At 42.8% G+C, this 17,454-nt stretch overlaps 1 protein-coding gene across 1 annotated transcript in view; it reads right to left on the bottom strand.

Moving 5' to 3' along the window:
- The window catches only part of CELSR1 (cadherin EGF LAG seven-pass G-type receptor 1), a 2,549,932-nt gene that overhangs the window by 385,796 nt on the left and 2,146,682 nt on the right, over positions 1–17,454 (bottom strand). Inside the window, exon 19 of the mRNA XM_044088384.1 lies at positions 8,274–8,457. Coding sequence (XP_043944319.1) covers positions 8,274–8,457 — 184 coding nt within the window. The remainder of the gene's footprint in view (positions 1–8,273; positions 8,458–17,454) is intronic.

Here is a 17,454-nt window from a genome sequence, read left to right as displayed (position 1 = left end):
TTATGATCCAATCTTACTAATGAGGACATTAGCTGGGGGGAAGGGGTGTCCAACACTTCCCCATATTTGTCAAGGATATCTGAGCCCCTACTAGGACTGCATATCAGCTGTTCTAGAGCATTTGCATTGACAAAGTCCAGGAATCCCTGAGCCTGCATGTTAGTGGTTGTGTACGTTTCCCAGTTTATGGAGGGGGTAGTTAAAATTTCCCCCGAGTAGTGTGTTAGGGTTAATGGTAGGTGATTCTAGTAACTTCAGGTATACAGAGTGGTTTTCATGGTTCATGGTTGGGGACCTGTAGCTAGAGATGATATGGTGAGGGATTTTTCCTATGGTCAGCTGGACAGGAGTAGCTCAAGCAAGTCATCCTGCTTGACGAATATTGAGAGGTGATTTGTTTTTTATCTAACTGGAAACACCTTCGCATTTAATTTTTTTTTGTTTTCAGAGGGTGGTCTGAATGTGTGATAGGCACTGTAGCCTTTTACTGCCAAGATGGTTTCAGCAGCCTTGAACCAAGTCTCTCTAACTGCACAAACGTCAGAATTTTTCAGGGCAAGGGCAGCTTCCAGGAAATGCAGTTTTTGTTAAGACTCCTAGCATTGAGCAATAGTACCTTCAGCTTGGCATTACAGCAATTTGTCACACTGGTAGGTCTGTTGTTTTGGCACTGCCTAAAAAAAGGCACTATGGGGTGACTAATGCCTTGGCCAGTATTTGAAAGCCTACTGGAAATTGGTGCAGACCATCTCTAGCAAAGCAGTGTGATCTGTCAATTATGTCACCCCAGGCAGATAAATTCTGGATCCCCTTGGAATGAATACATTAGCTAAGCCAATTATTGAAGTCAATCATTTTCTGTTTGCACTGTGGCATCATTCATGGTGAGGGTAGAATGCTGCTCAATACGAGGCTCATTCGCATCTGTGACATGTATTCAGATAGGTCCATCATGTCCCAGGGAGGCCATCTCAGGCCATGCACACCCACAAGGACTATGATTGAGTCATACTGGTACTTGTTAAGTGACCTTAGTGCCTGCATGATCAGGTGAATCCTGGACCCTGACAGGCAATGTACTGTAACCCTCTCTTCATCCCACCTAGTGAGGAGGGTGTCCATGTATCTTGCAATGAAGTCTCCTATGACTAACATGTTTGAATGTGTGGTGTTTTGTCTTAGAAGCTTGCTTGTGGAGGCACTGTGATGTGTAATTTTATGTGTAGTGTTTGGTGTTGACTTGGTTTTGCTTACATGTGGTTTCTGATGGCAGCATATGGGAGGCCTCCGAGGTTTTGGTACTTTTGAGTACCTCCACATATGTGGATTTATGCATTGAGACCTTACTTAGAGTAGGAAGTGATGTGAGTGTGCTGACAACCTGTTTCTCATTTGATTTGCCAGTATACGAGTCGTGTCTCGATATTCATAGTGTAACTACATCTCTCACATACTGCATTTGTTTCAGGATTAAGTGGTTGTCAGTATACATGAGACAATTGTTACATTGCCTCATGTATGCTGACAACCACTTAATCCTGAAACAAACAAACACAGTATGAGACAGATGTTAGTATACACGAGATAATTGCTACATTGCCTCAGGATGCCCATGTCCTCCAGGCTGGCCGCAGAAATAGCAGGAAAGTGCCTATTTATGGGTTCAGGTTTTTTACTATGCATTTTACTAGGGAGTAAAGTGGGTAAATTAACTAGACTGGGATGATAGCACATGGATGAAGAATGGGTGCTATACTCTGTGTGATATGCAGTTATCTAACAAGGTGATTTTGCTCTACTCACAACTTTGATAATTCTGGAGCAGCAGGGGAACTGTGGAAGGTTGCAGAGTGTTATTTTAAGGAAACTTTTAATTTGAAAGTGTTTGCATCTATACAGGGCACTGCTAATCACCGCTGTGCTGAGAGCAGCCTAGCACAAGCACTGGGTTTAAATAGGATCAGAAAAACATGTTTTACACCAGCACGGCCTACCAACCAATCAGTAAAATACACAATAAGCTTTCAGCCAGCAGCCCACAACTCAGGTTTGCTACAGCCACTTCTTCCACAAGACTGCAGTCAGAAACCCTCTTAATGCAAAAATGCTGGTTTTAGAGCTCAAAGTGTAGGGAAACTGCACAATTAAGACACTACAGTCTTGTAAAAAAAGAAGTTATGTTCTTACCATAACGTTCCATCTGAGTAGCAGACTTCATTCTTCTGTACATATGGGTATACGGATCCGATTCGGATCCGAGCCGGCAAAAACTTTTCAAGCATCAGCTCCGAGCTCCTCCCCTACCTACATTACTTCACTTCCTCCTATCTAGCCCCAGATCGAGTTTGCTGTCACTAAAAAGCGACGTAACCAAAAACCCTAAACAGGATAACCTGAAGAGTGAGGGGGACGGAGGGAGGGAAAGTGCAGAAGAATGAAGTCTACTACTCAGATGGAACATTATGGTAAGAACATAACTTCTTTATCTGAAGTAGCTGACTTCATTCATTCTGCACGTATGGGACAGAGTCCCCAGCTACTAGAATTCCTGGGAGGCCCATATGGAAGGATATTTCTAAGCACCACAGAGCCAAAGGATGCTCTCCCTCTAGAAATAAGATCCAAATTGTAATGAGAGATGAATGTGTGTGAATTTGCCCACGTCGCTGCTGCACAAATATCATCTAATGAAACTCTCGACCAGAAAGCTGCAGAAGTGGCCATAGCTCTAGTGGAATGAGCCTTCAATAACACCAGGAGGAGATGACCCTTTGTCCTTATAGACCTGCGCAATACACAGGGTGAGATCCACCTTGCTAAGGACACTTTCGAAACTGCTTTGATGCAAAAATGGTTTAGAAAATGAGACAAACAATTGATCCGACTTCCGGAAGGGTTTAGTCCTATGGAGGTAAAAACAAAGCTGTCTATGGACATCCAACAAATGAAGCTTATGTTCACCCTTATTCTGGAAATTTGGGAAGAGGACTGGCAAATTTATGGATTGATTAATATTGGCTGCTGAAGACACTTTGGGAAGAAAAGAAGGGTTCATGCGCAACAAAACCCTATCCTTGTGAAAAACCAAATAGGGGGGCAAGGAGGATAATGCCTGCAACTCAGAAACTCTCTTAGCCGAAGTGATGGTGACCAAGAATGCTGTCTTCCATGACAAGAACTTTGTCGGAACTGAACCGGCTGGCTCGAAAGAGGGAGAAGTCAAGGCTTGAAGGACTAAAGTCAAATCCCAAGGGGGTACTGTTTCTTTAACTGGAGGTCGCAATAAAAAAGTGCCCTTCAGGAAGGCTTTACAGAGTTTGGCCGAAGCCAGAGCAACCTTATTTTCTCCCACATGAAAATTAGAGATGGCAGCCAGCTGAACCTTGATGGTGGAAGAACTAGAGCCTGACCGAAAAAGATCTGCCAAAAAATCCAGTATGACTGGAACAGGGGCTGTAAACGGGTTCTGATTACGCTGAGAGGCCCAAACGCAAAAATTTTTCCACTTGCTATTGTACAGTTTTCTAGTGGAGGCCTTAAGAGAAGCTACCAGAATATTCTTAACAGGAGACGAAAGTCCGGGAGTCCTGATGATCATGGGATCTGGAGCAGCCAAGCTGTCACCTTGAGAATGTTCAGGTTGGGCAGGGGCAAGCCCAACGAGTGAGAAATTAGATCCAGACATGGATCTAGAGCCCATGTAGGGGCCAACAGGTGAGACCAAAGGAAGGGAAACCACACTTGATGCGGCCAGAAGGGAGCTATGAGAATGACTTTGTACTGCAGCTGGCAAGCTTTCTGAAGGAACTTCGGAATGAGAGGTAACGGGGGATAAGCATACAGTAGCCCGGGAGGCCAAGCATGGACTACAGCGTCCCTGGGGGCATCTCCCGGAGGGGAGATCAGAGCGAAGAATTTGCTGCACTTCGCGTTGGAAGGAGATGCGAAGAGATCGCAGCAAGGTTGACCCCAAACACGGAAGATCTTCTCCGCCACTGATTGTTTCAGGGACCACTCATATGGAGGAAGGACAGCCCTGCTGAGACTGTCCGCCAGAATGTTGGAGTGTCCCAGGATATGCATTGCTACGAGAAACCGGCTGGTGGATATGGCCCACTCCCAAACTCTCATGGCCTCGCGACAAAGGGGGTAGGATCGGGTCCCTCCCTGTTTGTTTATATACCAGACTACAGACATGTTGTCTGATTGAATGGCTATCATCCCCGGAGGTAGGACCGGGTGGAAGGCTCTCAATGCTAACAAAACTGCCCGCATTTCCAGGATGTTGATGTGTAGCTTGGTCTCTGGAGGGGACCACGTGCTTTGGACCATTCTTCCCAGGAAGTGCCCCCCCCCACCTGAGCTGGGAAGTGTCCGTGGTCACCGTGGCTTGAGCCTGAGGGGCTAGAAAGCTGCACCCTGCAAATATGTCCGCAGAGTGAAGCCACCACAGGAGTGCCGTTCTGCATGCCCAATTGATACGGATGTGGAAACTCATCGGAACGTCTAGCCAGGACCATTGGACTGCCAGATTCCACTGAAGGACTCTCATGTGAAGACATGCAAGAGGGAGTATTGAGATTGCTGCTGCCATGGAACCCAGGGCCCTGAGAACATCGGCTGTTGTGACGACCACATGATCCAAGATCACGGAAACATGGAGTCTGAGATTCGCTATCCTTTCCGGAGTGAGAAAAATCTTTGACTGAATTGAATCCAACCGAGCTCCGATGAAGTCTATGATCTGAACCGGAGTCAGGTGGGACTTGTTGAGGTTGATCGAGATGCCTAACCTGTGAGCCAGACCAAGGAAGTAGTGTAGGGCACAATACAGGAGACGCTTGGTGGGTGCAGCGAAGAGCCAGTCATCTAGGTAGGGGAATACCTGAATGCCCTGAAGTCTCAGGTGAGCCGCTACGACCGCCATAACCTTGGTGAACACCCTGGGGGCTGTGGTGAGACCACGGGGTAGGGCTCTGAATTGAAAGTGACTGGCCCCTAGCCGGAAGTGGAGAAACCTCCTGGAGCTCCTGTGGACCTTGATGTGATAGCAAACGTCCTGGAGATCTAATGAGCACATCCAGTCGCATTCTCTCAGAAAATGTAGAATGGACTGCAGAGTGACCATCCAGAATTTTTTTTTTTTTTTTTAAAATAACGACGACGACCAAACGCGATGTAAGGGAGGAAAAAGGGAAGGAATTCATACTCAACAAATAGCAAAAAGTACCAAAACCATACACCTAGCTAAGAGCTCAGGGACAACGATGCTGTCTCAGTGCGGCAAACAAGATCTGGGGCTAGATAGGAGGAAGTGAGGTAATGTAGGTAGGGGAGGAGCTTGGAGCTCGGAGCTGATGCTTGAAAAGTTTTTGCCGGCTCAGATCCGAATCGGATCCGTATACCCATATGTGCAGAATGAATGAAGTCAACTACTTCAGATCTAGCAGACACAATGTAATTAGGTACTACAGTGGTAGTGGAAACAGTTCAGCTTTGAAACACTACTAAAGTGTGAAACATGTGACAAACACTGGATTTGTTTGAAATACAGTAAAAATAATCAGCAGAAGTGCAAAATGATACTTATTTTCATTCTTTTAGCAGTAGATGGCTTTAGATGCAGCAGATTCTTTGTTACTCTCGGGCAAAGTAGTCAAGCAAAGAGCAACTCTGAGGACTTGAGCACAAACCTATGCAAACAGTGGGCTTATATACAATCAGAAAAACAAGTTTTACAACAGCAAGGCCTACAGACAGAGAAGGAAAACACACAATACGCTTTCAGCCAGCAGCCCCCAACTTACAGCAAACTTCTGCCACAAGAGTGCAGTCAGAAAACCCTTTAAATATAAAAATACTGCATTTAGAACTTAAGTGCAGGGAAATCATACAATCTAGACACTAGAGTCCTGTAAAACTAGCAGACACAATGTAATTAAGTACTACAGCACCAACAGGGGAAACAGTTCAGCTTTGAAACACTTCTAAAGTGAGAGAAATCTAACCAATGGATACAGGATTTTTATGAAATACAGTAAAATAATGATCAGAATTGCAAAATGAGACTTATTTTCATTATTTTAGCAGTGTTTGGCTTTAGGTGCAGTAGATTCTCTGTAACTGTCAGGTGAAGTAACCAAACCAAGAGAGAGCAGCTGTGAGGAATATGTGCATATTAAAGCCAATTTAGAGGGATGCCAATTTACCTGCACTGTATCTCTGAGATAAAAGAGGAAACCAGAGCACAAACATCCACCAAAGGCATAGTGAGAATGTGTAGAAGCATTACAGAAGGCATTCCATCACAGACGTGAAAGCTGTGAGGCATTAGCATTATAGCGCATAAAAATGTGTGTGTGTCTATACATTTACTATTCAAGCAATATAATGTCTGTCAGGGTGGAATGTTATCAGGGAATTAATGTATGCTCAGGGGTGTTGTGAGGCGTGATACCACAGGCAGAGGTACTTGCCAGCAGTGGAAGGGCATTAATTCCCCTGATAATGCCCACCTTACAGAGCATTACTGTGGTTAAACAATGGGACAGCTGTTGAGTTTTGTACTTTTTTTTATCTTTCTTTTATATTTTTTAATGCAAAATGGTTCCTCTGTGTAATATTTCAAACTTGCTGTAGCATATGTGACGGTTTCTGGAGGAAGTATTTTACATTCAAAATATGTTATATAAACATTTAATAGCTATACACACACACACTCATTCAGAAGGAGAGAAAGACTCTCACAGACATGCACTGAAACAGACAGCGACACAACCAGCAGCTGCAGCTACCTTGTTGAGTAAATATACCTAGAGCTCACTGTGATCATATAAATGAAAAAAGCAAATCAATCAAAAAAAAAAAACAGAATGCATGGTATTTTAACCCACCTCTATGCCTCATAAACATCTCTGATTTTGACACAGTTCAGCTCTGTCCCTCTTAGTATTTCTAATTTGGTAGTAAATTATTCAGGATTAAAGTAATTCAGTAATGCCAGATATTAGTGCTTCGTAGTTTTTATTGTTTAGCCACACTTCGAAGATCTGCAGGAAGACTCGATGTATGTTACAAAATGCATCAGAATTTGAGCAACTCAAAAATTTCTTTCAAAAGGCCATATGCACTTCATTAAAGTAATGACATTCAGAAGTGACATCTCCTATCTGACACTAAATAGGATTCCTAATAACATACTAAATGTACAGTATTCTGTACACAGATGGCATATTTAAGTTTAGAATGGGAAACCATACAGCATTTTAGGCAGATCCCAATCACTGAATTACAAGAAGAAAACTGCAGCAGCTAATTTTAGACTTGCACATGGAATAATAGGTTATGACTGGGAAGGAAAATTATGGAAGCTTAACCTACAGAGGCTTAAAAGCCGAAGATTAACTGTGGCTTTTCACAAAATACACAAGCTGTTAATTAGCATAGATAAGTTAAGATTCAAGTCAGCAGTTCAGTATTAGCTCATGTGTTGACAAACACCTAAATGCAGTGCAAGACATGTAAAATACAGCAAAAATGACAGAAATCATTATTCATCACACTTCAGATTTTTCAAGAGACCATTTCACAATGTATGTGTTAGAAATATTTTATAATAATAATTAAAAAAGAATGATGATGCTGTTGACTTTGCATTTATAAATGACAGTGTTAGCTTACTGTGCTTCAGCCATGAAATATTTACTGATTTTTCTTCACTTCCTTTGTCATTCTATTACTGTTTCCTTCACTAATGTTACTGAGGTTGACTCTGCAATATGCAGTGTTTGAAATTAATGTGAATGGAGTACTGACAACTTCATGCAGCAGTCTAGTAAATTAAATGCAGCAGAATCATGTTGCTATTTTTTGCTATTTTTCTGGTGAGTTCGGGGTGCTGGGCAATTAAAAAAATAAGAAAAGAAATTCACACACAAGTTAAGAAAAAAATTTGCTACTTGACATACCCTTCCCTTTTCAAAGGCTACCTATCAGGAATGCCTGGATTACTGACTTGCTCAGAGTTGTACATTAGACAAATGAACTTCATGGGAATTAAACAAAGAACTGCAGCAGTTTAGTTTTAAATATCTGTGTCAAACTGCCTGACAAATATAGCTGCTAATAAAGATACATACTGATTTAAAATTGATTATAGGTAACACAAATGCATCAATTTTTTTCTAGTTTCAGTTAAGTACAACAACTGACAAGTAAGCTTTGGGTGACCATTACACACACACATTGCCCTTAATGCTCTCCAATATACTCACTCATATTAGGAGTAACAACAGTGAATGGCTTCATGTACGTTTTCCTCATATTCTGGGCCACATTATTAGCATACTCTTCATAATGTTTCAGCAAGTGTGCTGTGCCTCCTTCCGTTCGCTGGATCTGCTCCCAGTGGTCTTTGTTGAGAATATCCAAAATGGCACTGCCTGCTTTTATGATGTTCTAAAGACAAAAAAAAAAGTTGCAGACTTTTACGTACAAAAGCAGTGTTGCATTTTTTCCCTTTAATATGGCACAGAAATGCAATGAAGACAATACAAACATTTCTTCTTCTGCACAAAGGATTCTTACTCCATTTATGGCTAACACCTGCCCTAGCTATCCTATTACTCACCACACCACTGTATTACTGACACATAATTCCCTTAAGTTTTCTACCACACTTTGGAGCAACATCACTTATTAGAGTAAGAACTGATGTGTATGACTGTGACTTAAGTTGAAAACTTAAAGAGCAGAACCAAAATGAACTACTTAAACTGCAGACAGAAGTGGACACAGACTCAAAGTACTGCAGAAAAACCATGGCTTAAGGCTAAGCTGAACAGTTTTAGGTACTCCACCTGCATACCAATATGTGACCGCATCTCCTCTTCCCTGTCCCTTCCTCCCAACTATTACCTTATAGGAGCTATTCAGTTTTTTTATAGAGATTTTACTTGGGGATGAGTCACAGAAAAACATGGTTTCTAACAACTTACTTATGTTCCAATCAACTGCACAAACTGCAGCTATGAAGCCTTCTGTTTAACCCCACCACTCAAAGAACCACAAGGGTCTGTTTCATTCATTCTTAAAATTCTCTCCTCAGGAGTTACGATTTTGCAACCTTTGCAGTTCAGCTGAATTTAAAAGATTCACTAACCTATCTATGAAAAAAATGCTACTGCGCTCTTAGTGTCTCAATATCTTCAGACTCCATTTTCACGTTGTTTTACTTTTTCCATGAAGGATACAAAATTCTTGGATTCTGTTTATTCTCTTGAAGTAGTTAAATGTTTTTATCACTCCGCCCCTTTACTCTCTTACCCTTATGGATAGTCATACCAAGTGTTTTTTGGAGCAGGTGCACTATCATTTTTACTGAATCTTCTAAACTATCTCCATCTTGTCCACTTCATTAATGAGGTGCATGTTTTCCCAAATGGTGACTTAAAACTACATGTAGAAAGGGATAACAAAATATTTCCAGTAGTATTTTCACCAGTCCTGCCTTAATATTTCAATACACTGCTTACACATTTTGTAGTTATGTAATATGGCCACTCTTAGGACTCTATTTACTTTCACTGATGTTTCTGTTCCACCACCAACAATGTATGCTTTCCTTACTTTCTCTGCAGATGAATGTCTCTGCACTGTCTGCAAGCTGCTACATTTCTCCTTTGAGGGGTACCATAAGACTCTGATTTAGCCACAGGTGGTATCTACTCAGTTTAGCCACAGGTGGTATCTACTCAGTTGGCCCACGTCCAGGAGTCCTACTTAATACAATGATGCAATGTCTGCCCTCCAGGTAAAAAAAAGTCATCAACCTGCTCCATCTTCAGTTCTCTTCTCCTAGTAAGGCTATGGCAGACATGTCTGTGGAATGGATTAACTCACCTTTTTAATTTACTTTAGGTCAATAATAGGGCCAAGTAGATAAAAATAACAATTACTAGCAGTGAGTCATAACTGTAGCTCCTACACAGCTCAAGTCATGGAACACAGGAAAATGAACACTCTTCTGTCTGGCACCTGCCCTTTCTGGAGTAAGGAAAGAATAGTAAAATCATGGATGACAACTTCATTCCCTACCTCAGTGAACAGATTACTACAAAGGAGCAAAGAAATAATATTTTCAGGGTGGGGATGGGAGCTTATACTACAACAATGACCCTTCCTCCAACATCTACTACTATGGTCAGTATACTCATGCAATGGTACTATATTCTCTATATCGATCACAGCTACTGTAGTGTTCATGACAGACAGGAAGATTTCCAAAGCAGTGTATATAACTGGAAGAGGTAACCAGTTCAAAGAAAGGAATCAGTCCCCTTTTGCCCTTCCATAATCTAGGTTCAGGAAATCAGCAGAGGGCCTGTAGGATGGCTTAGGCAAACCTTGCCCTGCTTCTGTAATAGCTTCTATATAAGTTATGTTTTAATGTTTAGAATGGTACGAATGGAGGTCCACATAGTGGTCTCACAAATGCTCTGGGTACAGAGATTCTCTGTGGTCCCTTGGCAGAGTCATGACTGTTCACAGGGCCCTGTGGAGTGGTTTCCAGAAGGGCTCTTTGACTTGCCCTTCTGCTTGTTCTGTCACTCTTTCTTCTCAAAGGTTCTCTTTTGTTTAGCCTGGTAATTCCTGCACTTCAAAGCTGCAGAACAGCCACTGCTTTGATAGAATGGTTAGCTAACATTTTCTATGGTCTTTCCTTTTCTTCTAACTTTAAAAATATCCATTATTGGAGGACCAATCAGGAGACTCTTACAAAGGATACAGAACTGTTTCTCGAAATCCACTGGAAGCGGTTAAATATATATTTTTCAGCCGTGCATGCCTGTGCCTGATGCTGCATCCATGGCACTTTGCCAGCATTTTACAACATGTTTGGCTGCCTTCTGCATGCTATGGTATGGAACACATTAGAAATCTGTACATTTGTGACCTTGTCCATGATCTTTGCGGATAGCTCTTTATTTTTAGGATCTTTCCCTGGTATTTAGTAATGTGGATCTGGAAACTGATAGCAGTAAAGGTGACAGTAGCAGACTATCAGTATACTCTCTCTCATCTGGTGAAGATTTGGGGCTTGAAACCAAGAGCTCTGGGCAGCATCAATAGAAACTGCAGCCGCATCTGCCACAGAGTTCATATATACATACTGGAAAGTCTGTAGGGTCCTGTAAAAGTCTATCAAGTTTCTTGGGATTGGAGGCTAGGAATACACCTCTAAGGATGCTGCTGTAAAAACATATTCAAAGGTCTCAAACACTAAAGCTACAGCAATTGTTTTTATCCCATATAGACCTAACAAGTCAGGTACTTCTTGGGCATCCCCACAGTGTTCTATTAGAAGGTATGTTAATTAGATTGGGAGGCTCCATAAATGAGACATCTTCAGGCAGTCAGCCTGAAGAAATAGTCTTCTCATCATGAGTGTATTATCAAAGATGACAAGACATATTAGAGGTGTACACCATAGGCATCTTTCCAGGCTTGATAGTTGTTGCTGAAGCACCTACCAAGAGGAGAAAATGCTGAGAGAAGAAAGGAGCCACTTTTGAGATTTAAGTATTTTCTTCTGATTTATTTCTTAGAAAAACTGCAATGCCGCCTACTTTTTGGCGTTTTCTTGCTTGCAAAAGTTGATATCTGTGTTAGAAACAGTATTTAGAACATACCTAGAGCCTGTTTATTGCATTTTTTGTGTTGCACTTAATTTAAAATTGTTTTTTCTTAAAATTGCATTTTACCTGTCTCTGACCTAGCACACACGTGTTGGGGTCATTTATTGCACTGTTCTGACTAGTTTGCTACTTGTGAGTCTCTGCTATCCTTAAACAAAAACAAAACAAAACAAATCTTGCTATTTTCCCACTTTCTATAATTTAAAAAAAAAGTTCAGTTACAGAGTTGCTGTTCTGAATTGTTTGTGAGTTTCTTGGAGGCCAGTGCTTACTTGGGCTAAAGGGAAGTCTCTGTGCTCACCAGTGGCAGTGGTTAACACTGAGCAGCCTGCCTGTCCCTGTAGGAGTGGTTACTGCCTAGAAACTGTAGTTTTATTGGTCATTTTGGGTCAATTCCAAACTCCTTGATCTCTCTCTTAAAACCCTGCAACTCTCTTTTTGTGCGGTCTTGCGCACAGAGCAGCGTCGGGCAGCGCCGGTTAGCTGGGGTATACTATTCCTGGCTCCACAAAGTGTGCGCTGCAAATTTTCCCTTAAGAACCAGGCAAGCCTCAACTTAAGTGCTTCAGATCAACTGCTCTTATTGCAGCACTTGCATAACCCAAATCAGCACTTGTCCAAATCTCCTAGACAGCACTATTATTTCCCAGATCTCCTAAACAGCATTACTGTCCACAAGACAAGTGAAATTCACTTTTCCAAGCATGTCCAGAGGTCAGCTTCAGGTGTACTCTCCAGTTCATCTGGTGGAATTGGGCATCCTGAGGCAATGTCACAACTGCCTCATGTATACAAACAACCTTCTCCTCTTACCTCTAGACACAAACACTTGTGAGAGATGCAAATACACAGCTAGACTGGAGGCTAAGCGCTCTCAACCCATGACTGTAACAGACAGTCAAGAGGAGAAGAGACACACTAGCATCACACCACCAGTCACACATGGATCTACAAAACAAGCATCGGCAAAACATACACATAAATACACAAAAACATATTCGGAGGCACTAGGTACCAATCTGAAAAAGAAACAGTGCCCTCCAAAGCAGACAAGCAAGCAACCTGCACCTCCAAACACAAGCCAGAAAACACACAATTCACCTCAGCAGTGTGCCTCACGACAGCCCCTAAGACAAAACACCATACTCAACACACTAGTAATAGGAGACTCTATAGTAAGGCACACAGATGTTCCACTCACCAGGCTGAACAAGGAGAAGGTTACTGTCAGCTGCCTGTCAGGTGCTAGGATCCACCACATAACACAGGCACTTAGATCACTCCAGAACAAGAACAAGTATGATGATGTCATTGTACATGTTGGTGTGAATGATCTAAGACGTACCTCCCTGGACAACATGAAAAGAGACATTGAGAAGAACTCTGATCATGTAGCCCAAGCTGGTATGACCCTGCCCTTGAGTAGCATACTAACTTCACCAAGAATGATACCACAATGCAAAGACAAAATGATCAATTTCAACAATTGGCTAAGCTTCTGGGGTCATTCTAAGGGGATCCAGTGTCTGTCTGCCTGGGATGACATGATAGACAAGCCTCGCTGTTTCGCCAGAGATGGTTTGCACCGGTCACCCCTAGGCTTTCGAACACTGGCCAAGGCTCTTGCCTTCCCCATAGTGCCTTTTTAGGCAAGGCTCAAAGGACAAACCAGCACAGGTAACCAAAAACGAAGGGTAATGCTACTCAACGCCAGAAGTCTCAACCTCAAAATGCACGCACTCGGGGCACTCCTCAGTATGGAGAAAATCGATGTTTGTGCAGTGACGGAAACCTGGTTCAAGGCTCCAGAGAGCACCCCAGCACTACCAGGCTATAATTCATATCATACCTTCCGGCCTCAGTTACCAGATCGCAGTACAAAGGGCGGAGGTCTATCCATATTCATCAAGGATACCCACATCTCCAGGTTAGTGGCGCAGCATGATGCCCCAGAGATCATCCATGCGCAACTATCAGAAGGCAAAACCACATTTCAAGTTGTAGCCTGTTATAGATAGCCCAACCATGTCCCAAGATGCTCACGCAGCATTCCTTGAGGCATTGGAAAATATAAAGGTCCTACCCAACACCATAATTTTAGGTGATTTCAACTACCCTGGTATAGACTGGGTGAACTACCAAAGTTCTAACTCCTATACCCAGCGGTTCATAAAATTTATAAATTCAAATGCCCTTGAATAACTGGTATGCTCTCCCACTAGAGGGGACAACATATTGCATTTAGTCATCACAAATATGGGCGCCCATTGTACCACACCCATTATCACTCCCTCTCTGGTCAGATCAGACCACAAACTGATAACCCTGGACGTCCTCACCCCTCCACCTCCCCCAGTCAAAGAAACCATCGTAAAAAACCTTTCCAAAGCAAACTTCAAACTACCTGTGTCAGAAGTGGAAAGCTTCACTATTCCCTTGCAGAAGGATAATGATATCCAGGATGCAAAATCCTACACCAAGGCACTTTATATACATCTTCAAGACTGCATGGACCGTGCTATCCCAAATAAAACCAAGACTCCTTTCTCAAGCAAGAAGAAACCAGTCTGGTGGACCCCGGCCATAAGCAAACTATACAATAAAAGGAGGAGACTTATACAAAAAAAGGCCATATCTCAAGTAGAAAAATCATCCCTGATCAGCATTAGTAAGAAATTGAGGGCCCTCATCAAGTCAACTAAAACCAATTTCGAAAAGAAAGTTGCCAAAAAAAAACCATAAGGCCTTCTATGGTTACATCAGAAACCTAAATGGCAACGCTCAGGTCTGTTCTGAGCTAGTACAAAATGGAACAAAATACACTGACCCCACTGACATTGCCAACATCCTGGCTGATAGGTTCAGTTCAAATCCCCCCCCCCCCACCACCACCACCTACAGGGCCTATTACTATTCCAGGGGATTGTGTAACTCCAATTATTACTGATACATTGGTTAATAAGGTTCTATCTAAAGCTAAAAACACTGCCTCCATGGGACCAGATGGTGCCCCGGGCTGTGTCATACGCGAGCTCCAAAATGAATTAACCCCACATCTGAATACCCTGTTAAGTCTCAGCCATTCGACAGGATATGTGCCCATAGAATGGCGCACAGCATCTGTGGTTCCGCTGCACAAGGGTAGGCCCACAACTGACCCTGGGAACTACCGACCAATAAGCCTGACCAGTCTGATCTGTAAGGCAATGGAGCGAATCATTATGGAACTCATAAATGGAGAGATTGGGAACCTCCAAACACTTGACTCCACACAGTTCGGCTTCATCAAGGGCAGATCATGCCTCCTGAAACTGGTGGACTTCTTTGAGACAGTTACTCAGACTACAGATAAGGGTAAGGAGGTACACACAGCTTACCTTGACCTTGCTAAAGCATTTGACACCATTCCCCATTCGGGTATTATTGATAAACTCACCAACCTGGGCATAAACCCTTATGTCACACGAGGGATCGCAAACTGGCTCTCAGACAGATCCCACAAAGTAAGAGTAGCGGGATCTATGTCCGAATCCAGACCAGTAACGAGCGGTGTGCCTCAGGGCTCTATCCTGGGTCCCCTCCTGTTTGGCAAATACTTCTCAGAAGTACAAGCAAGCACTGAAGGGCTGAGGCTGACCAAGTTTGCGGATGACTGCAAACTGGCTGCTGTAACAGAGTCTCCGGCCGACATGGATATCCTCCAGAAGGGCCTTAATGAGACTGATGCATGGTGTCAAAGCCATGGTCTCAAGCTAAATGCTAAAAAATGCGTAGTAATCCCCTTTGGAAAAAACAGAGTACCGGCGAACTACCACATAGGAGGCAACCCCCTAAAATCTGAAGAAGTAATAAGGGATCTAGGGACCCAAGTAGATAGTCAGCTTTCCTTTGATAACCATGTTGCCAAGGTGGTTAGAAAATCCTTCTATGTGACCCATCTGATCACGAAAGGGTTCGCATCAAGATCTAAGGATGCAGTGGTGCCCCTCTACTCTTCCCTCATCTGACCCATTATTGAGTACAATGCACCAATTGGAATGTACCTGGCTAGGCATCTCCAGCAGCTGGAGAGACCATAGAGGTACCTCACTAAGAGAATTACTGGCCTCAAACAGTTGCCCTATGCAGCACGATTGAAAAAACTAAGGCTTTTCTCTGTTGCATACCGCCTTCTCAGAGGCAGTCTCTGTCTAACATACAGAGCCATGTCAAACCCAGAACTGTTGAACATGCTCCATCTTAGCAAAACCAAATCTACTCGAGCTACACGCTCTAGGGATATAAACCTCAGTGCAACAATGAATAGAACATGCTGGAGGGATAGATTCCCTTCGCAAAGACTTCCCTTGCTATGGAACAAGGTCCCAATCTATGTAAGACAGAGCCCCTCACTATCACTCTTCAAGAGGAACCTTGACGAGTGGATGGGTAACAGAAAGTTCACACCAGGGATCATACCAACAGCTCTACTAGGGAGGGGCCAAGGGTACTAGCTGCTAGATCAAGGGCCTATGGAACTAACCAAAGGGGCGGTGAATACTGTACAATGTGGCTGGGCTAATATATGCCTTTGGGCAGATAACCCAGTACCTACCTATGAACCTATATATTCCTAATCATTTGAGGAAGAAACCAATTCTTTCTTAAGGAGAAGACATCCTCCACACTTTCATTTTCTTTTCCTAGGCTGTATGCCTGAGGTGGAGGATTGGGCCATGGCCTACTTTTGAGCTCTTCCACACTGAGAACAGCTCTTCAGCCAGCTTCTTGAAATCTTGCTGAAAGACTGAAATTTTAGATATCAGAGTAAAATAAAAAGCATACATTCTTCAAAAGTCCAAACTCCCAGTGAAAGGGAACAGTGTGAGCCCATCAATACAGACATATTGACTCTTCTGCAAAAACACTTAAAACCACTGATCTGTCCTTGAAGCAGTTCTCACATACTGAAATAACATACTGAAATAATTTTTGCTAGTTAGAGCAAGAGTTGATATTCAGATGCTGGAGCCACTCACTTTGGTCAAAGCAATCTCCAAACTCAAATGTGTAGCATACCAGCAACAGAGAAAGAGACCTGTAAAGGTGTCCTGGAAATTACTGATATGCTCATCTCCTGAGGTGTCTCAGATAGAGGCTGGCAAAGTAAGAAAGATGCCAAGCCCACAGTATGAGAAACTGCATCACCAGTTATGGATCCTTTAGTCCTACCAGATGCAAAGAGAGGGGATTTCTGTTTCTTGGTCACGTTCTTCCTTAGGGACCCTTTCACCTTCCTGCAATTCCTTGTGGCTTTGTTATTTTCTACGACTCTTCTTGGGAGGCTAAGGCTCTCACACACCAGTGAATGGATAGTCTGATTCCAACACCAATAAGAACTGGATTAAGGGACTAGAGCTGAAACCTATGATGGACCTGTGTGTTTGTGCGCATTTGTTACGTGCACAGAAAATCTGAATATTTGGTTACAAACTCTATAAAGGCTGGACTTTTAGATACAGTGGTAACACACCAACAGCATACTGAAGGTCTGAGTACTAATTCACAGTTGCCAATGATAGCTTCCTTTTACTGAATATTTCATATGTTTGGAAACATCACAGTGACATTGACAGTAATGGAAATGACAGTAAAAAATAAAAATCAAGAAAAAGGAGAGATAGTGTGTGTAAAGGTATTACGGAGAAGGAGCTGAAAGTTTAGCCAACAGAGTAGCAAGTGCAAAGCCAGGAGAGAGGAATTCTTTTAGTTTCAGCTT

Source organism: Protopterus annectens, chromosome 11.part0, assembly GCF_019279795.1.
Source record: "Protopterus annectens isolate FY-2018-M chromosome 11.part0, PAN1.0, whole genome shotgun sequence".
Taxonomy (NCBI): Eukaryota; Metazoa; Chordata; order Ceratodontiformes; family Protopteridae; genus Protopterus; species Protopterus annectens.
Note: the sequence above shows the minus strand (reverse complement) of the source record. Positions and strands in the feature narration are given on the sequence as shown.